This window comes from Crocodylus siamensis, chromosome 11 (genome assembly GCF_052110815.1).
Source record: "Crocodylus siamensis isolate JL-2025a chromosome 11, ASM5211081v1, whole genome shotgun sequence".
Classification (NCBI taxonomy): Eukaryota; Metazoa; Chordata; order Crocodylia; family Crocodylidae; genus Crocodylus; species Crocodylus siamensis.
The window spans coordinates 43322470-43344337 of NC_143405.1; the positions used below are offsets into that span (position 1 = coordinate 43322470).

Genomic DNA, 21868 nt, shown 5'->3' on the forward strand with positions numbered 1-21868 from the left:
GTAGCTCTGTTGTAGAATTAATCTGTTCTTATTTTCTAGTTCCTTTGCTTTTGTCTATTGTTGATACCCATCTGTAAAATGGGGTTAAACATTCCCTACATCTCCAGAATTGAAAGGATAAATTCCCCAGTGTTTGCAAAGATTCATCTAGTAAGTTAATGGAGCCATGTATGTGTCAACATTTGAAACAATAGGCAAGGATTTTGACAGACAAATTTAGATGAGAGACAAAAAGGAGGAACTATTTCTGTGGGTAGTTTTATTTTTTATGTCAACTGTCTGAAGCTGCTCAGTAATGAAATGCTAGGATTCCCATCCCAGTAGGGTGGTGTGGTGGGCAGAGTGCAATAGGGCAGTCAAAATGCTTTTTATTTGTCACATGGGTCTGTAATTTATCACCCCAGTATCATCAGAATGATATGTGTGTACCAACCACTGTGTAGACAGAAATACAGGTGTACACAAAAGACAGAACGGTCTTGCAAGCAGGTTGTTTCAGCTTCCCACATCTATAGTAAAAATAGGCTTAATAATTAAATAAAATATAACCCCAAGACTGTAGCCATTTTCTGAATTCACAAGTGCAGAGCAGACATCTGAAATATGTAACTTCATATTGTGGCCTGGTGGTTTTAATTTGTTCTCATTTATCCTTACTTATGACTTTGGTTAAATGCCAGATATAAAAACCTCCACAGAGATAAACCATTTTGTTAAACAGAAAAAAGAAAAAGATCTTGGCATGAATATCTTATTGGCATAGCTTTCTTTTAAACTACCTATGCTTAGGCTTTTCTGGTGTGTTTTTATATAAGTGAACTGTCCACATGCAAGCAAATTCAACTGCATGAGCTTTAAGTAAGTAATTATACTGTGAAGTGACTTAATCTCTTGTATTTTACTTTCAGATTCGGATTTTTACCTATCTGATAGGCAGAGAAACTGCTTTTGCTGATAACCTGAAATGGATGGCCTGTGCTAACAAAGGTTGGTTAACCTTCTTTAACTGAAAATCTTATTTGCAAAAATCTTGAAGTCTTCTAGAAAAATTGAAAACTTGTACAAAAATCATCTCAATGTCAACAGTTTTGAGGGGATCAATTGTTTTTTCAGGAAGAGAATAGGTTTGTTTACAAAAGCACATCTAGAGTATGCAGGTCTTTAAACATTTTAAAGAAATGTTATTTCATTAAAATGAACTTAAACTGTTTCATGGTTGTGAGTGAAGCAGAAATTGAAAATCACAAAGAATTAATTTTAATTACAAAATGTTTTTCCTATTGTTTTTATGGAACTGAAAAGAACATAGGGTGCATATACAAGTTCAGCAAGGCTGCTCCAACACACTGTAATTACACGCTGTGATTAATCAAGTCAGCTGGAGTGTGGTAATTACTGCACTCCAGCAGACTCCATTGTCACATGAATCAGCATCCCTGCACTGCAAAATAGTGGTGGGGGCACTTTAAACCTCATTCAAAGAGCTTTATTTAAAACACCCCCATGGCCATTTTTTAGTGTGGGGACACTAATACACATGAATGACACTCTGCGTGCTTTAATTAGAACAGGTCTTGGAGCCACTCTAATTAAAGCGTCCCCATCTGCCACCCCCAGCACATCTATAAATGCCCATAGTGCTTAGAGACCCCAAATAAGGTAAGGTCTCATTGCATGCAAACTACAGTGAGAGACATTTTCTCCCCTGAAAAGCTTAAAAGCTGAGGAGAAAAGACAGCCATGAGTCTACTACTACTATTATTTTCATTAAAGACAAAAATACTAAAGGGTAGGAAGGCTAAGATACTATGTAGTAGTGATCATAATAGTACATGTAAGATGGACAGTTTAAGTAAGAATAATTTTGAAGCACTGATTAAGGTGAAGCTTTTTCTTTATCTCTGTCCTTGAAATGTTTTTCCCCCTGTGCCACATCACTTTATGATGAATTGCATCAGGCACTATCCATTAGTCATTTATAGCTTTAACTACTGTTGTGTCCAGCTGATGGAAATTAGTCAGTTTGAAGTCTTGTCTTAATCAGCTAATATTACACCATAATTTAGTTTAGTCATTGTATAAGAATCCTTTGATGCATCTTTTTGTAGAAAATTTAATCAACAAACCTTTTCAGCGAGTACAGTGCTATAGATGCATAAAGTTCTAAGCATAGCAACTGAAAAATTAGGGCCAGGCCGTAAGAGCTGTCTGACTAGTTCATCTGGTATGTGTGTGCTTTATTTGAAATATGGGAAATGTGGACATCTTTGTTCTTCACTATCCCCAGGAGACTGCTTTTTAAAAAAACTTTCCTACTGAACAATTTTGGTTTTGTCATTGTCAGAGATAGGGTCAAACATTAGTTCTCAGTGGGCATGTCCACATGTGCTCTTTAATGTGCAGTGCCCTATTTTACTATGCATTAAAGTGTCACTTAAAAAACCATGCTATTACACTAATGCACAGTAAAATAGGCTACTGCTCATTAAGCATAACCTAAAAACCATGCACAAATGTTACTGTGCATTCAGGAAACCTAATGCACATTTGTTTAGTACCTCACATTGGAGGTACTAAATAGAATGTATATTAGGAAAAGTGCCTTAATGCACGTGTAGAGGCACCCAGTTACAATCTGGCTAAAGTTGTATTAAATCTACCACAGACAACTCTCCTACTCTAATTCAGTATAAACAGGAACAATCTCTAGCCCCTAGATGTCAACAAAATAATGTATTTTAATTATCATTGTCTCTATAAACTTTTCTCTTAGATTTAATCTGTTACAGTACTTGCTTCATAATACTACATAATGTAAATTTCTTGTAACTCTGATCAATAAGTAAATGAGTTTTTATAGTTTCAGAAGTTATAATCTGGGAAGGAGGATGAGTCTTCATCTCAGATCTTGGATTAAGAACTTCCCCTTACAGTTTTCAGCTCTGGTTTAGTTGTTTTCTTTAGCCCAATGAAGTATTACAGTTTTGAGAGAAGAGAGACCTAGTAAAACTGATCTGCAGAATGGCTGAATGACTGCACTGCAGTTTACTTCTTACATGGGTGGGCCAACCATGTTGTTGTCACTGAGGTCAATGGACCTAAAATCAATTTTCTTTGCAGTGATTTTCCCCTTGGAAGCACAGCATAGATGAAGACTGTGTGCAAGCTTTCTAGCTGACTGGACTGTGGACAGCCCTTTCCTTTGAAATGGATCACAAGGGAAATTTATACCACCTTGCAAAAGTTTCTTAACTTCTGAATTCTAATAGTGAAACTATGAGACCCCCCTGCCCAGGCACTTTTCTCTATTAAAATTCAGGCATAAGTAGGGTGCAGCTTCAGGGACCATGGGCTTAATGAACCAAAGCAGCAAACCATTTTAAATACATTAAAACAATTGAGGGCCCGCAAAGCTCCAGTCAAGCAGTTTATGAGTTACAATTATTTTCTTTGCTATTCTGTAAGCAAGTGCACATGAAGGAAAAATAACAAGAAATGGAGATTTACTAAGATCCTCAAGTGAACAAAGGTAAAAGTTTCCTAATGTTCAACAAGCCAAGTTTTAAAGTAAGCATCCACTGCCTTTCCCTCAACAGTTTCTTCCAGCAGAAGGTTGGCCAGCTGTACAAATAAAGATGGGCCTTAATGTTTTAGTAACTTACAAAACAGCCTCTATTAAACACATTTTTTTGTAAAGGTCTGTATCAATTTAGTCATTTGACAACCCCACTTTTTAATGTTTGTTTATTTTTTATTAATTAGGCACCATCAGGGAAGTTGGCATGTTACAGAACATAGAGAAAGACAAAGGAAAGATTAATCTATGCACAAGTGCAGAGCTTGGCAAAGGAATGAAGGAAGAGAGGCTTGGACCTTCCCTAACTGTAGGAGCTGGTCAAATTGCTAGCAGAGGTTGCAGCAGCCCTAAGGGCTTCCCCAAATTGTGCCCCAGTTACAACAGCTCCAGGGCTTGTTGTATGAGCAACCAATAGTTGGGATGTAAGAATCTTCAACCATGTCCACTCACATAACCTTAGCACCGCCTGCATTGTAGGCTTCCCTGGGGAGCCATTTATGTATACTGCTCACCTAACTGAAAGGTCTCTTATACTGGCAACATTCTTTATGGGAGCTTCTGACCATCAGCATAGTGCACCATGCTTAGAAACAGCTTTTGGTTGTTTTCAGTAGTCCTGGGTCTGATGAAACTATTGTCATTATATTGAAAACCACCATTCTTATGAGGGTGATAATATGCAAGTGAATGCCAGCCCCAAAGAATAATAATTTATAACAAACCAAATAATTATGCTCCTTCTTATCAAATGTTATATATTTCCTTAAAGGGCTTTCACAGACTCATAGATGCTAGGGTCAGAAGGGACCTCAACAGATCATCGAGGGTCAGATGACCCCAGCCAGATGCCTATCCAGCCTTCTCTTAAAGACCCCCAAGATAGGGGAGAGCACCACCTCCCTTGGAAGCCCATTCCAAATTCTGGCCATCCTTACCATGAAGAAGTTTTTCCTGATATCTAGCCTAAATCTGCTCTCTGTCAGTTTGTGACCATTGTTTCATGTTTCCCCAAGAGGCACCCTGGTGAACAGAGTATCTCCAATCCCTTCCTGTGTCCCCCTGATGAATTTGTAGGTGGCCACAAGATCACCTCTCAGCCTTCTCATGTGGAGGCTGAAGAGATCTAGGTCCCTCAGTCTCTCCTAATAGGGCTTGTCCTGTAAGCCCCTAACCATATGAGTGGCCCTTCTCTGGACCCTCTCAAGTCTATCAACATTGTAACAGGACAAAGACAGCCCTGTTCCTTTGATGTTACAAAGTTGCAAGTACAGGGGAAAGTCAGGTGAGGGACAGGGCAAAGTTAATTACACAGTAAACACAGTTGGGGAGAGAATTGCATCGGGATGAATGTTAACTGATTAGGAACCAGCAGTTACTTAAATCCACAGCAAGACATTCAGCAGGGACTCCGGAAATGGCAGACCCAGTGCTGGAGCAGCTTGTTGATAAGACTGGCTGATTGGGTGTAGGTAACCACAACAACTGGTGAAACAAGGAGGTGAGGAAGAGAGGAGAAACTCACTGTCTGAGAGAAGGTCCCATGGAGAAAAGATCTGCTGGCACCAGCAAGAAAGAGAAAAGAGAGTGGGACTGGAGTGAAGCTTACTGGCTTGGGGGATGTGCTGCACAGTGGTGGAGGGCGAAAGGAGGGCCGCAAGCTGTGAGAATAGCCAAGGTTCTCCACAACCTGCAGGGAAGTTACTAATAAACCAGTTTCCTTTTATCCTGCTTCTGGGGTGATTTACTACACCATCTCTCACTGGGGACTTAACTACTTACTCTTCCATCAATCCAAAGCGTGGCAGCGAGCTCCATGGAGAGAGATTTTGGTATTCATCCCCACCCGGCCACAAACCTCTTTCTTGAAGTACAGGACCCAAAACTGGATGCAGTACTCCAACTGTGGTCTGACCAATGCCTCATAGAGAAAGTATCACCTCTTTGGTTCTATTTGTCATTCATCTGCTGATGAGTGATAAAGTGCGGTTATCTTTGCTGATGATTTTGTCACACTGACGACTTATGTTCATCTTGAATCCTCTGTGACTCTGAGATCCCTTTCCACTTCTGTGCTGCTGAGAGGGTCACTTTCTAGCTAGTAGGTGTGCTGGATATTTTTGCACCCCAGTTGCAGCACTCTGCATTTTTCCTTGTTGTACTGCAGCCTATTCCATACTGCCCACTTTTCTAACCTGTCCAGGTCTGCCTACAATCATTCCCCCATAATTTAGTATCATCCACAACCTTGGACAGAGTACACTTCACACCCACATCCAAGTCACTGATGAAGATATTGAAGAGTACAGGTTCAAGGACCAAACCCTCCAGGACCCCACTACCCACATCCTTCCAGGTCAATACTAACCTGCCTACTACCAGTCTCTGGTATGACCGCTAAGCCAATTTGCCACCCACCGGACCATGTAAACATCAATGTCACAGCCTTTTAATGTATTTATGAGAATGGGATGAGATACCATATTGAAGACATTGCTAAAAGCCAAGAAAATGACATCCACTTCTACTCCTGTGTCTAAGTATTTTGTGACTCTGTCATAAAACAAAACCAGATTGGTCAGGCATGATCTACCTGCTATGAACCCATGCTGGTTGCCCTGCTGCATTATTTTTCCTGCTGGACGCCCACAAATATCCTTTGTAATCTTTTCAAAGACCTTTCCAAGGATGGAGGTGAGACTGACTGACCTATAATTACTCGGATCCTCCTTCCTTCCCTTTTTGAAAATAGAGACCACATTGGCCATTTTCCAGTCCTCCAGGACTTGACCCAAGTGCCACAAGTGCTCAAACAGCTGTGCCAGTGGTTCTGCTATGACACCAGTCAATTCCTTCAGTTATCTTGGATGCATCTCATCCGGGCCTGCTGACTGGAACACAACCAGTCCATCCACGTGATGCTGCACCAAGTCAGTGTCAACAGTTGGTGGGCTGGTGCCCCTCTGATGCCCATCTAAGAACCTGTTAGGAAACTTATCTTGATTCCTGTTCAAAAACACTGAGGCAAAAAACTCATTGAATAGCTCAGCCTTGTCCCCCCATCTGTCACTAATTGCTCCTTCTTGTTCAGTAGGGGTCCTTTGCTGCCCTGGACCTTTCTTTTACTCCCTACATACCTAAAAAAAGACTCTTTGTTGTCTTTAATTTGTGTTGTCAGCCTCAGCTCCATAGTTGCTTTGGTCTTTCTAACTGCCTCCCTGCAACGATCTAGTCAGGGAGCTTCTGAAGGAACTGGGTGTATTTAAATTAGCTGGTCTGGATGATCTCCACCCCAGAGTGCTGAGGGAATTAGCTGAGGTCATTGCAGGATCCCTGGCACGGCTTTACAAGCACTCATGGTGCTCTGGTGTGGTGCCAGAGGACTGGAAGAGGGCCATCTTCAAAAAAGGGAGGAAGAAGGACTCAGGAAACTCTAGGCCAGCTGGTCTTACCTTTATCCTGGGTAAGCTTTTTGAGAAAATTATCCTGGCATATGTCCACAAGGGGCCAGCAAGGGAGCTTATGCTTATGCTGCCTCTAATGAACATGGGTTCTTTAGAGGCAGGTCCTGTCAGACCAACCTGGTGGCCTTCTATGACCAGGTCACAAAATCCTTAGACACAGGGGTAGCTGTGGATGTAGTCTTCCTGGACTTTAGGAAGGACTTTGACACTGTCTCTCACCCCGTTCTCATTAAAAAACTGGGGGACTGTGGTGTCGACACCTACACAGTCAAATGGGTCACTAGTTAGCTGGAGGGCTGCACTCAGATAGTAGTGGTGGATGGATCATTTTCGACCTGGAGGGATGTGGGTAGTGGGGTTCCGCAGGGCTAGGTCCTCGGGCCCGCACAGTTCAACAATTTCATCAGTGACTTGGACAAGAGGGTAAAAACCACCCTGTTCAAATTTGCTGATGACACCAAGATGTGGGGGGATGTGGGCATGCTAGAAGGGAGAAATAGGCTGCAATTGGACCTAGACAGGTTACAGGGGTGGGCGGATGAGAACAGGATGGGATTCAACACTGACAAGTGCAAGGTGATGCACCTGGGGAGGAAGAACCAGCAGCAGACCTGCAGGCTGGGGAACTCCCTTCTCATCAGTGCAGAGGCAGAAAAGGATCTTGGAGTCATGATTGATGCCAAGATGAACATGGGCTGGCAGTGTGGGGATGCAGTCAGGAAGGCCAACCATACCTTGTCATGCATCCACAGATGCATCTCAAGCAGGTCCAAGGAGGTGATACTCCCCCTGTATGTGACACTGGTCAGGTCGCAGCTGGAGTATTGCATCCAGTTCTGGGCATTGCACTTCAGGAGGGATGTGGACAACATGAAGAGGGTCCATAGGAGGGCCACTCACATGATCAGGGGCAGCAGGGCAGGCCCTACGAGGAGAGGCTACAGGACCTGAACCTGTTCAGCCTCCACAAGAGAAGGCTGAGGGGGGATCTAGTGGCCTGTTACAAACTAGTCAGAGGGGACCAGCAGGCATTGGGGGAGTCCCTGTTCCTCCGAGCACTCCCAGGAGTGACTAGAAATAATGGTCACAAGCTGGCAGAGGGTAGATTCAGACTAGACATCAGGAGGCGCTACTTCACTGTCAGGGTGGCTAGGATCTGGAACCAACTTCCAAGTGAAATGGTGCTGGCTCCTACCCTGGGGGTCTTTAAGACAAGGCTAGGTGAACACCTTGCTGGGGCTGTTTGACCCCAGTACTCTTTCCTGCCAAGGTAGGGAAACAGACTTGATGATCTGCTCAGGTTCCTTCCAACCCTACAACTATGAAACTCTGAAAGTGCAGGCCAAGTAGGTATCCACCACGTAGGTATCCCCTTGGCTCCACCACCTGTATGCCTTCTTTCTTGCCCTTAGGCTCCCCTAGACTTCTCTATTTAGCCAAGGAAGTTTTTTTGGCTCCTTTCCCCCTTTTCAGTTGTACTGGATTCATCTCCCTCTGCGCCTGAAGGTTTGCTTCCTTAGGAATGACTGCCCTTCCTAGACTCGCATCTTGCCAATACTCCTATCCTGCGGTATTTCATTGACTAAACTCCTAAGCTCACTAAAGTTAGCCTTCCTAAAATCAAGCACTTCCAACCTACTAGTTATCTTACCCATCCTACGCCATATGTTGAATTCAGTTGGTTGGTGGTCACTGTCCCCAGCGTGACCACAGGTCTGTAGGTCCCCTACCAGGTCATCTCCTGTAGCTAGCACCGGGTCCAGTAAGGCATTCCCCCTAGTGGGACCGTATACCTTCTGCATTAGGTGAAGGTCCTGCATGCAGGTTAAGAACCTACATGAATGGTTGGATTTGGCTGAGTGCTCCTCCCAGCAGATGTTAGGGTACTTTAGGTCCCAATTGACAACCACGTCCCTAGACTGTATGGCCTCTGAGAGCTGCCTCAAGCATTCCAAGTCTGGCTTTTCCTCTTGGTGTGGTGTTCTGTAGCAGACCCTCACCACCAAGTCCCTTTCCCCTTGACCTCCATGTATCCTAACCCACAATGCCTCAACTTTCTCCTCCTCTGCTCCCATTTTGATTAGGGTAGATGTATAATGCTCCTTTACATAGAAAGCAACCCCACCCCCTTTCCTCCCTACTCTGTCCCTTCTGTACAACCTTAAGTCTTCAAGGTGTACTGCCCAGTCATCGATAGAGTCCCACCAGGTTTCTGTTAGTCCCACCAAATCAAAGTTAATATCTGCAAGCTGAAGTGTGAATTCGTCCTGCTTGTTTCCCATGCTCCTAGCATTAGTATAGAGGCACCTGAGCCCTCTGAATGGTTCCTTTGGTGCTCCCCCCATTCTTATGCCCAAAGGGCCCCTTAGGAAGTACTGGGATGTACTGTTGCATGTCTCACAGTTTGTAGGTTCTAGACTCCTTCCATCTCCTGCCTCCTCATCCCCTGTCAAACTTAGTTTAAAGCAAGTCTGCCAACCTGTAAGAAAAGAGACTCTTACCTTTTGTGGAGAGATGAAGCCCATCATGTCCCAGGAGGTCCCTTGTACAGAAGTGTGGATTGTGGTCTAGGAAGCCAAAACCTGCACAATGGCACCAACTCTGGAGCCCTGGGTTGAGTTCTCTGACACAGATGATGTGATGCGTACTGCGACCACAGACTGGGAGGATTGACAAGAAGACCACCTGTGCCCCCCCATCTTCCTAAGCCTGGTCCCTAGAGCCCTGTAGTCACTCATGATACAGTCTGGACTACTCCTGGCTGCATCATTTGTTCCCACATGGATGAGGACCATGGGTAGTTGTCAGAGGGCTGGACAACTTATATAAGTCATTACTTATAAAAGTAGCTGTAAGTGTAGGGATCTTTTAGATAGTATAACTTATACACAAGGAGACATTAGACTATGTAAGCTAAAGCAGGCCACAGGCTCCAACAACCTCCTCTCCTGCTGCTAAATGGCAGGAAAAACCTGAGGGTCTGCACAGCCCACATGGCAGGCAGGGGGACCATGTGGCACCAGCACAGGCTATGTGGTAGGGGAGGAGCATAGTACCAGTACAGCCCACATGGTGGTATCTTGGGGACATCACTCGTGCAGCCTGTGACCCAGTGCAACCCCCAACCACACCGATGTTGGACATCCTTGAGTTAAAGCCTGGGCTTTCCTGGCATAATGCATGTGGCCCCAGTAGCTCTACCTAAGGATGTCAAAGCTTAAGTTTTTATGTGCAGATGAAATTCCCTGTCTAAAGAGTAATGTGTAACAATCAAATAGGCACACCTGACCTCTGCTTACAAAGGTTGATTTAAACGGCTATGCTGAGGTTTGATTTTTATAACATGTTGTTACCCACACACATAACTCATTAAAAAGTCCTAAGGTTCAGTGAAAATACACTGTAAGGCCATTGTCTATCATTGCTTTTGACTCTAATGTAATAATTTACAGGTAGAGTTGTCCCAAAATAAAAAAGCACAGGAATAAATATTAAAACAAGCATACAAAAACTGAAAATTTCCATCATGTAAGCCAGGAGCTTCCAACCTGTGGCACCATGCTACAAGTGGCAGGGGTAAACTTTGTGTGTGTCATGCAGCAAATCAGACAGGAAGCAGAAAGCAGAGAAGCAGACCACACAGAGAGCAGAGTAGCACTTAAATAGGCTGCAGGATTAATTTGTGGCCCACTTGCCCATAAGTTTTTCTCCCTCTAATGTCCACTCCTGCAACTCATTAAGTTTCCTTGTAGTGAGTGCTAAAGTTCAGGAGTAACAATTTTGTCTAGCAAGAAAGTAAATAAATCAATGCTTTCTAGGAAAATGAGCTAAAAGTTTATAACAAGCAGCTAACTGCACTATTAATTATGGTTAATAGAAATTATAAAATCATTTCAGACTTTTTAACCTGAGCCATGAAGTCTTTCCTACACATTAAAATGGAGACTAAATAATCAGAAACCTACAATGAAAAAAAATTAAACCCCCTCTGTCTCTCCCCCCTCAATCAAACCCAGCCCTGGAACACTACATTGCTTCCTATTATCAATCAAATATTACATTTCTTAATAAAAGTCTTGCAAAAATTGCCTTAAAAAAGATTTTGTAAAAGGCAAGTGATTAAGCAAATTTGGTTACCAGTGGCCATGTCTGCATGAGACATTGACTGCGCAGTAACTGAAGTTACTATGTGGTCATGCTGAGGAACAGCTTTTTTATGATGCTGACTGTGCAGTAGCTCATAACTACTGCATAGTAGCATCACATCACACTTTCTGCCATGCAGTGCTACTGCACAGAAGTCATGGGCTACTCTGTGGTCAGCATCTCGTATATACTTTTTCTGGGCTACTCTGTGGTCAGCATCTCGTATATACTTTTTCTGCTGAGCTTTCCACCTTTAATCCATCTATAGTGCTGGCTTAAGTCATGAAAAATTATTTGCTACAAAGTTTTGTTCAGAATCTGTGGAATGTTGTGCACGGTTCCAACAAGAAATGAAGCATTATTATTTGTGCCATGGTGCCTAGATACTTCCAGTAGTGTCAGTCTTAGCATATCAACTATACAATATTCCTCTCTATGTATCCTTAAGAGTGACTACTGTATATATGTATGGGATATAGATAAGAATTACCTTCTTGGTTAGATATGTATGCCCTTGTAAAAGGGAAGTGGTCTACATTAGCTCAAAAACCACTATCGGCAAAAAAAAGGGGGAGAGGGAGGGAGGGGGAGTTTAATTGCTTTTGTCAGCATTTAGTATTTGTATCTATAGGTGTATACACATGTACTAAACTGATTTAAAATATGATGACTTAACTAAATCAACTTAATTTAATCTATGTTGAAGCATACACATATGCAGCTCCTTGACATGGTGGCAGCCATATTGGCTGCAGACAGAAGTGCAGCTCCACGCTGTAATGGAGAACACTTTGCAGGAAGTGTTCTGAGTTACAACAATCCCTTGGACCAACCAGAAGTTCACTGTTGGTTCTAAGGGGGAGGGGAATCTAGCTGCCTGCAGATGGTTTCCCCTACCAATGGTCCTTCCTCCCTGTGAGCCTGTAAAGTTTTCAGAATGGGAGGGGGAAAAGGGAGCAGAGGGAGCTCATTCTATGGGTTTATAGCTAGTTGGAGGGTGGGGTGGATGAATTGGAGTCCCTCACCTTGGCAACTGGGGCAGGGAGGCACCAATAAACCTGCTCAACCCTTCAGCGGGGGCTAAAACCCAGACCGAACTCTCTCTGGTTCCATTTCCCCCTCCCACTCTGAAAACAGCTTGAGGCTTGCTGGCAGCACAGACAGAAGTTACAGAAGACACTTTAATTTGAAATGTCTTCATCTGACTCCTCATGCAATAAGGGTTCATATTTTCACCTGATCAGCCATTTTTAAGCTATTTGCAGCCATGCATTTGTTTTTGGTTAAGGCTATAGACTGCTTTCTGTGGCTAGATTGTGCAAAAATTATCACTTCTGTTTGTGCCCCTTGGGTGCATCTACACAAGACACTAAATGAGCTATTGTGCTGTAGCTCATTGCTACTATGCAGTAGTGTTGCCAAGCACTAACCATGTGATGCTACTGTGAAGTACTAAGAAGATACTGTGCAGTAGCTCATTGCTGCTGTGCAGTAGCGTCAGAGGAAAAACCATGTGGCAACAGTACTGCACAGTAACTACACAGTAACAACTGTGCAGTCCACTACTCATGCAGTCCTTGTGAACTAAGTTGACTCAAGTAGTGTGACTTAAGTAATGTGACTTAAGTCAAGACTTCAGTGATGTATTATCTTGTGCTGCATTCAGGTCAACTCTGCTCCACATACATGTGTATGCTCTGACAGTTAAGTTAGTATCTGTGCACTCAAGTCCACAGCACTAATTTAAAATAAAATAGATGTTCAAAAAGTGGCTTCTTCCCTTATCACTGCTGAGTTACTTTGGATTATTTCCCGTTTTTTCTCTTCCTTAAAAATGAAAACATTTTTTAAAAAGAAAGAAAACAAAACAAACTAAAACAATTACATTGAAAAGGTAGGCATGTGACCTGAGGATAGGTACCTGGTACCCAAAGAAGCCCTTGTCTGTATCCCTCCCAACTTCACAGTTGGATCAATTGAAAATATCACATACAAAATTCCTTGCTGCTTGCTTTTTAACTTGGTCCATCACTGCTACAACATCACTCCAACACTATTGAAAAGATATATATTGACATAAAAGTCTTACATGAAGCAGTAGCGTGTGTGCTGTTTTTCTGAAGTATATTCTGTCTCAAAAGTAGCATACTGGTTTGTGGTAAAGGAAACTTCTTGGCACTGAAATTCAGAAACTTCTTGAATAAATCTATTAAGAATACTCAGTTTAATAGGTTTGCAACATTTAAAACTATCCTATAATTCTGACTTGAAAATATTTGGAAAAGAAAAAATAATACCAGTAAATATTAATCTCTCCATGGCCACAGATTCACAGAACTTCAGGGCTGGAAGTGGACTTTTGAGATGATTGGTTTCAGCCCCACTGGTCTGCACAGGAAAGACTGCTAGGGTCAAACAACTCCAGCAATGTGTGTGTCCATTCTCCTTTTGAAAGTCTCCAGGGTATGTCTCTGCACTACCTCTGCTTGGATCTATTCCAGAGTCTGGTCACATGAACCGTGAAGTAGGGGTGTGCAAAGCATTGGTCTCTGATTTAATTCAGAGAAGATTTGGCCCGATTTGGAGGCAGAATCACCAAATCTGAATCAAATTGGGAGACCAAAAAAACCCCACTAAATCAATTCAGAGCCTCCGAATCAATTCGAAAAAGATTTAGAAATTCAGAAGGCAGTCTTTCAGGGGAACAGAAACTGAGAAGAGGGAGAGAGAGTAGGAGGGGAAAGGTTGATATCTGTAGCTGCCCAGTGACTGTGATCTTTCCCTGAGTCCCCTTCCAATCAGAGTGCTCTCGGGGAAGGATGTAGAAACAGCACATAAGCCTCTGCCTGCAGCCTTTCTGTCCCTTGTGTGAACTGTTTCTGCCTGAGCACTGGGAAGGCCTCCTGTTACAGGCTGCCATCCCTGCTGTTTTTATCCTGCTGTGCCTTAAGACACACACAACATCACACGTCACGAGTTTGGCTTTCAGAAGCTTGAGGTGCAGTTTCCGAGAAACCCCTGCAACTATCTCCTTGAAATGTGGCAGGCTTCATGGTCTCAGAAGGGGCTACCATGCCTTCTGTTTTCACCCCACTGCACCGTAACACACACACAAAGTCACACGTCACAAGTTTTGTTTGTCAGCACATTGAGGTGCAGTTTCCCAGAAACCCCTGCACCCAACTCCTTGAACCTTGGCAGGCTTCGTGCTCTCAGAAGGGGCGACCATCCCTACTGTTTTCATCTAAATCTGCCAAAAAATGACAAAGTTATAGGTATTTCAATGATTCCCCATTATAGTCTACGGCGAATCACCAAATCGCTCCAAATCAGCACCGCATCTTCCGAAGCTGATTCAGCCAAATTGATTTGGGACACTGACCCAAATCTCTGAATTGAATCACTGTCCTCCACATAGGCCAAATCCAAATCCAAATTGACTACTTCCCTATTCGCACAGGCTTAACATGAAGAAATTTTTCCTTATCTCCAGGCTAAAACCTTCTTCTAGGAGTTTATGACCATTGCTCCTGCGTTTCCTCTTGGGCGCTTTGGTGAACAGTTGTTCACCTAGCCCCTAATGCTCTCCCCTGATATGTTTGTAAGCTGCCACCAAATCCCCCTGAAGTCTTCTCTTTTCTAGGCTGAACAGTCCCATATATGCCAACCTTGCCTTGTATGATTTGCTCTTCAGGCCTGTAATCATACGAGTGGTTCTTCTCTGGACTCTCTCAAGTCCTGGATGCACAAAATAAGGGTAAAGTTAGCAATCTGCTCACGTAGATTTCCCAAATACAGGTTTCCCAGTTAAGGTTATGTCAATCATTGCACTTCAGTGATGCCAAAGCTTTGAAAGCCCCAGCCAAAAAACATTTTTTAAAGTATTAACATTGAGAATACATATCAGTATGCGACTATATGTACAGAACACCATGGTTAGTAAATAAAAATAAAATTTTTAATAAACTAAAAATACAGTGAAATGGAGAATTAATGCTGGAAGAATGAGAATCCAAAGTGAAAGTGATCAGATTAATTTGACTCTGCCTTTTCCAATCAAGTGCTGAATATATGCACCAAACAAAACAGGCTTTAGACCTGATTACATGTCTATGTGCATCTTCTCTGAACTGTTTTTTTCAGTATCATGTTACTGAGAGTCCACTGTTTGGGCCTGTAATGAAAAGTAACCAAGCTGTTTGTCTAGTCAGGAGTATCTTCCGTTGTTCTGTTTTTCTTTTCCTTTTGATGCTGCATTGTGACAAAGATGGCTGGAATTCACCCCTTGCTTTGGGCTAGGTCATGGTAATAGTATTAAGACCTTAGTAAACTGTGGTGTTGTGGAACAAATATGATTAAAAAGAAGAGAACACTTCTTAAAGCTACCTAATTGCAAGAGGAAGCTTGGTGTGCTACCTGTCTCCTTCAGAGTGCAGTTTCTTCTCTTACTGTTTGTGAATGTGGAGGGGAAGAAGGGCTGTGGCTGCAGCTAGTTCCTGATCCTTTATTTATTTATGGGTGAATTGATTTTAATTAGAGCAGCTCCTCTACTTCCCTGAAGTGTAACTTCTGGTTGCCCATTCAGTAGCAACCACAGTTCAGCATTTTAGGTCTAAAAGTAAAGTTTTCTAGTTTTTAAGGTCATCAATTAACTGAAACTACTTGTTTTGGGTGAGTGAAATAGCTTGAGTTAATGATTTCCTCTGAGTATCCATCTATGGTACTTTTATGGCATCCTTATTACAGTATCTGAGTGCTTCATGTTCTTTGCTCTATTTATCCTCCCAACACCCATGTGAGATTGGGGAGTCCTATTACCTCATTAGACATCTGGAGGACGTAAGCATCAAAAGATTAAAGCCCAGATGTACAATGGCATTTAGGTGCCTACCTCCTGTTGCAATTAATCTGAGTCCAAATCATTTCTACATCTCCAGTGCACAAATCTGGAATGATGTACCATTGCTATATTTTCCATATTCAAGTCTGTAATGATACCTGCACTAGGTAAGGTGTGCATGTCGGGGCGGTGGGGAGAGGAATCGGAGGGGTTATGTTTGGGGTATTGGAAAAGTTAATTCAGCTCTAATTATTATAAAGCAGCTACCATATGAAAATATCCCTGAGCTTCTACTTTACTATGAAATAGCAAAGCTGTCTTGGAACTGAACATTTAGGACAGGCTGTGCAATGATGTATAACAGTCTCAGGCATTGAGCCTTTCAGGACTAACACATAGTTTCACAGACTTTTGCTTTCACAGATTAATACTGGTTGAGGCTGTTTCTCATCTGACACCATCTTTTTGCATTTCTCCTTTAGAGACAGATAAATAGAAAATGTAGCAGATATAACGTGCATCATGCATTGTTACGATCTGCCTTAATTTATTCCACCTGTTTTATAACTTTATTTATTTATTTATTGGTTTTCACAGGGTTTTTTACTCAGATTTCTACCTTAGCCGATGTACAGGAAAATGTCATGGAATATCTCCATGTTCTTAGCCGTCCAAAAGTGATTGACCAGGAGCATGATGTGGTATGGACTGAGGCATATATTGACAGCACTGTAAGTCCACATGAGAAAATATTTCATATATGCTCACAGCACAAAATGAGGATTTAGAATCAAAGGTCTTTTTGTGGATAACAATGTTAGTTGTGAATTTGATTTCCATTATCTGAATGTGCCCCTGCACAGATTTTGACTTCTGTATGGTTTGCATTAACTAACTCCAGGTAAAGCACTTAGGAAGTATTTACATTTTCAAATAACGTAGCAATTAGAAGATAAAGCCTAATATGCAGTGCCATCACTGTCTTTATGACCATCAGATGTGTAGTTTGTTTGTCAGGAAGTGGAGTATAGATTACCAACTCTGAGTAATCATTGTTGTTTCCAAATGCTTTTCAAAATAGGTAAATAAAATTATATCAAATTACAGTCTTCCAGCAATCATTAATATGTCTATTGTGAAAATTAGACCAATGGCCATATGACTACTGTAATGCTTTACAGAGAAAGATATTGAAATGCTGCACAAATTAACATTTAAAACAAGACAAGCATATTGTCCCGATGGAATCTGGTGACTTTTTACCTTATTGTTGTATAATTTTTAGTTTAAAGCTTTGGGAACAGTTAGATTCAATGCACATTTTCTATTTTGGACAGAAACAGCATACTGTTTTTAGAATATATTTTGGTAAGTTGCATCTGATCTTTGATTTCAGTAGTTCTATCAAGATTTCTTTTTATCTTTTCTTTTTTCTTTTCCTCATGTGCCTAATTAGGAATAACAAACTATTACATATATTGTTCATGCACCTGGAGATGTAACATATTCTTAATTTAGTGCAAATATTTAGTGCTGTATATTGATTATGAATAATAGAAAATTACAGGTCATAATCAGCAAAAATCATTTATTGTTTTAACTGTTTTTTCAACCCTCATAAGAACAGGGCAAGCTGAGAGAACCCCAGCAGGTGAGCTCAAACTCACTTTTTCTTTAAAGAAAAAAAAGGTTTAAACTTTGCCAGAATGCGACACCTCCAGCAAATTTAAATTCAAATCAAAAGAAATTCTTCCTGAAAAAGAAATAATTACAAATGCTATTTTATTTCAGTCTTAGATTTACTTAAGTCTTTCCTTTTTTATTCCTTAGTTGTGGTGTTGGATCAAATAATGGAAAACAAATATGAACTACAGTTACTGTGGAGAAACAAAACCTCATTTGGAAATGTTGTCCTGGAGGGAATTCACTTATTTCATATTTCCTGTTTGTTTGTTTGTTTGTTTCTTTGTTTGAGGCAGATTTATTCCTAAGTAGTACTTAAAAAGCATGGGTTAATCCATACTCTCCCTCATCCTCTTTTCACTGAACCAGAAGGCAAAAATACTTATTTTTACAGTCCCTTTATTCAAAATGTTTTTTGAAAAGGTAGAATTTAAATTTGTGCCTTTTTGGTTCTTGTGCATTTCTTGCTTTCTTTCATATACTTTAAGTAATCACTAGTCTTGTTTGACATGTCCATTAACATTTCCTCTTTGAATTTCTGACAGTTTGTTGGGAAAACTCTCTATAAATGATGTCTTGGAGGTCAACTCTGATTCTCATGTTTGTCACTCTAAACTTGGATAAAACTGCTGTTTTTTCTCTTTTCCTTTCTTTCAACAAAATCTGGTTCAAAATGCTGTTGTTGAATAAATTTTATGTTGTACACTCTAGTCCCCATTTCTTTCATGATTTGAGAGGAGAAAAACTGGAAAGATTAGCTTAAAGTTCAGTACTACTCCTCTAGATAAATAGAGATGAGTGGAAAGCATTGCATATAATGGATAACCAGGAAGAAGTATGTTGGTAGCAGTGGCACTGGGTTTATGACCCAAACCCTCAGACTGATCACAACTTCTCCATTTGATAATAGGCAAATTTTATTGATATACAGTTGTGGCAGGGCACTTTTGGGTACCAGTTTCCTGGTGAGGGGATAGGGGCAGAGTCAGCTCAGAGGCTGGTCACCATCCAGATGAGGGTCGTGGAGGGCCCTAGAGGCTGTGTGCCAGCCAGTCAGGGAATGAAAGTAGGCAAGCCTAATGGCCTACGTGGTTGCCTGAGGGAGCAGGGCAGGTTAGGTGTGACCCAGTGAGGGGCAGTGTGCAAGAAGCCCAGTGAGAGAGGACAGATTAGAATAGGCTCCAGTGGGGGGGGGAGAGGGGCTCTATAAGTGTGACCCCAAATAGGGGACCCCAAATGTGAAAGGCCCAACAATGGAGTTTGGCCTGGCCTCAAGCTGGAGCTATAATAATAAACTGGATCCATCTGCAAGGCATGGGATATGATAAGGGAAGGTCAGAGTCATGTATAGAGGTCTCTGGCATCGGGGAGTTAAAAATGGGCATTCTCCTGCATTCTACACCAGTTTGACAAAACAGCAAGTCATGACAGGTGAGACTGGGTGAACTGCCCCATATAGACAGGTGGATGGGCCAATGCTGAGACCTGGCCTTTAGTTGGCCCCCTGTCACAACAGTAATGGCAGATAAGAAATATATAAACTATTCTATATCTACCAGGGCTTAAAGGGTCAAGGTATGTCTGGCCAGTAGGCAAGCTTCGCTCTGAAGTTCTCTCTTGCATATCAGATGTCAGCAGCCCAGAGATTGGAGGCTGGGGTCCATTTGCCACCCCTCCTCCCCAACCGGCAGGGTGGGTAAGGGAGGCTGGTGGTGTGCCCTCAGTCCATGGTGGCCCTGGGTTTCCCTCTCAGGGACCCTTTACTGCTCTGAAATCCTTCCTTTTTTTATTCTTTGCCTCTTCTGATGACTCTTCATCTTTGGGCATTGCTGATCAGTTTCCCTGTGGTCATCATACTATCCACGTTCTGTCATGTCAGCATATTCCTTTGTTTCACAAACCTATCACATGCACACATCCTAATTTGGGCTTTACCAGTTTCTCCTAATTTGGTCCATCTACCAAAACTGGAAATCCCAAGGGCTCTGGAGCTGGGCACTGTGACCCAGCCAACGTGGCAGAGACCCTTATCTCTGTTATGGAACAGTGTGGTATATGTGTTCAATTTCCTAACCTGTGTGTCTGCTTCCTGCTTGCCTGTGTCAGACACAGTGGACCTTGAAGACACTATCACAAACAGTCTTTTAGAAATCAGTTAACCCTTGCCATTGCCCTGGACCATTGTTCTACTGCATATCTACTTTTACCTACAAGCCAGTTCCTGAAAGCAAACCTCTAAATACCATTTTCTAGCCATCAGGTAGTAAATAGGTAGTCAGTTTAGTAGGTAGTAAGTGAATGAAAGGAAGTTCATTTTCATAAAGTTTGTCACTGAAGTGCTGAACTCATTGCCACCAGATGCTGTGGAAGCTGATGGTTTAGCCAGATTCAAAAAGGGATTGGACACATTCTTGAAGGAAAGGGGCATTAGTAACTATTGAACAGGGAGTAATGAATACAGCATTTGAATTAGAATTTCCTAGACCTTATAAATTAGAGGCTGCAAGTGAGAGAGGAGCAGTGCAAAAATCCCTTATGATACCCAATTCACTCTCCTTTTCAGCATCTACCTTCTGCTCCTGTCACAGGATACTAAGCAAGATGGACCTGTGGTCTGACCCAATAAATGGCAATTCTTATGTTCTTAGTATATACTAAGTAAATGCAGTATATACATGGGAAGACTAGGGGGAGCTTAGAGAAGTCTGGAAGAGAACATAGGAAAAATATATATGTTATTTATTTACATTTTGGAAGGTCATGGGATTTCCAATAAGGATTGGGGCCCTATGGGGCTGGGTGGTACAGGGAAGAATTTAAAAGTAGAAGAATGGGCTCAGTTATAAATACCTTTATTTTTTCCCCCAAAATAATCAGAGAGATTGTACAGGAAACATGTAAACCAAACCCTGGTGAAACAGCAGTTGTCAAGGACTTTCTGTGTGCCCCAGAACAAAAGCTCTGTGTAAGTCTCAGACCCAGTGTCTTGGTCCTGCTAATATGCTTCCCCTGGTCACTACAGGTGCTCAGGTTGTACCTAAAGCTCTGCCTACATATTGCTTTATATGCCTGATCATAAGAAACCAATTGGAATGCTTCATTTAATTAGGGGTGAATTAAGAAGTGAGAGAGAGTGTCCAGTTTAATTTTTGAAAATGAACTGGTTTAGGTATTAGCTGTTGACTGCCAGTGCAAGAGAGGATAGTTTGGGAAGATGGGTGGACAGTCTCCCACTCAGAGTTATAATTATAGCAATTATTTATTGCCCAGGGTAGGGGGTGCTAGAAAGCCATGGTGTAGTTTCCCTCTGTACATTGGTGTCTGAGACCAGTGCCCTGCTCACCTTACACTACTTCTTGCACTCCAGTGATCCTTGGTCATAACAATGGCCCCTTCAGGCCAAAGATAATTAGAGAGAAATTAGAGTAGGTCTACTAAGAACTTATGTACAGCAGGAATGTGGAGGGACAAAGGTGGCCTTTCCTGTATGTGTAAAAAGATAAAAAAGCGGAAGTGGTACCTCAGAGTTTTCATTTTAAGAAAGAGCCTGATAGTGAAATTTGGCCAATCCATGCCTTTGTCAGTTTTTTATGATGAAAAATGGTGTTCAAAATGTTTAAAGTGCATAAGTATAATACTTTGCCTGCAGTTCCTTGGATGCTGAGCCTTCTAAGCTTGGCTAGCAGCACTTTGTTTGGCTGGCTGCAATAGAAAGAGCTTCTTAGTTTTCAGACCAAAAGTAAAAAAGTTGGACTGTTAACTGAAGAATGTTTTTCTTTTTTTTAAGTGTAAATTTTTAATTTTTGTTGGGATACTGGTTGTATTAGGACTGCTTTCCATTATTCAAATGTGAAGAGAAACTACTTCTCCGTGGTATGCTTAGGACCTATGCCATTGCTGGAAACTATCCTTGTTCTTGAAGAATGGAAGAACAGAGGGGTACTGGAGTTCCAGCTGGAACCAATATAAGGAATGCTAGAGGGAAGGACTAGGAGAAGAATAGAGAAAAAGTTTTAAAATATTCAGTCTCCTACCTTTTTTCCCCTTTGCCTGAGACTTAAAAGAGGTAGGCTTATTACGGCAGAGTTTCATATAGCTCTGGTGATCCAGCATTACTATCAATATATTCCCTCTTTGCAACCAAGCAGGGGTTTTCATTTT

At 41.9% G+C, this 21868-nt stretch overlaps 1 protein-coding gene across 4 annotated transcripts in view; it reads left to right on the plus strand.

The window, feature by feature from the left end:
* The window catches only part of CACNA2D3 (calcium voltage-gated channel auxiliary subunit alpha2delta 3), an 891165-nt gene that overhangs the window by 608269 nt on the left and 261028 nt on the right, over window positions 1–21868 (plus strand). For all 4 annotated transcript variants that reach the window (XR_016438419.1, XM_090021142.1, XM_090021141.1 and 1 more), the window contains exons 12-13: window positions 909–987; window positions 16622–16755. Coding sequence is in view for 3 of the 4 variants with exons in the window: in XM_090021142.1 (XP_089877268.1) it covers window positions 909–987; window positions 16622–16755 (213 nt within the window). In the remaining variant the exon portion in view is untranslated. The remainder of the gene's footprint in view (window positions 1–908; window positions 988–16621; window positions 16756–21868) is intronic.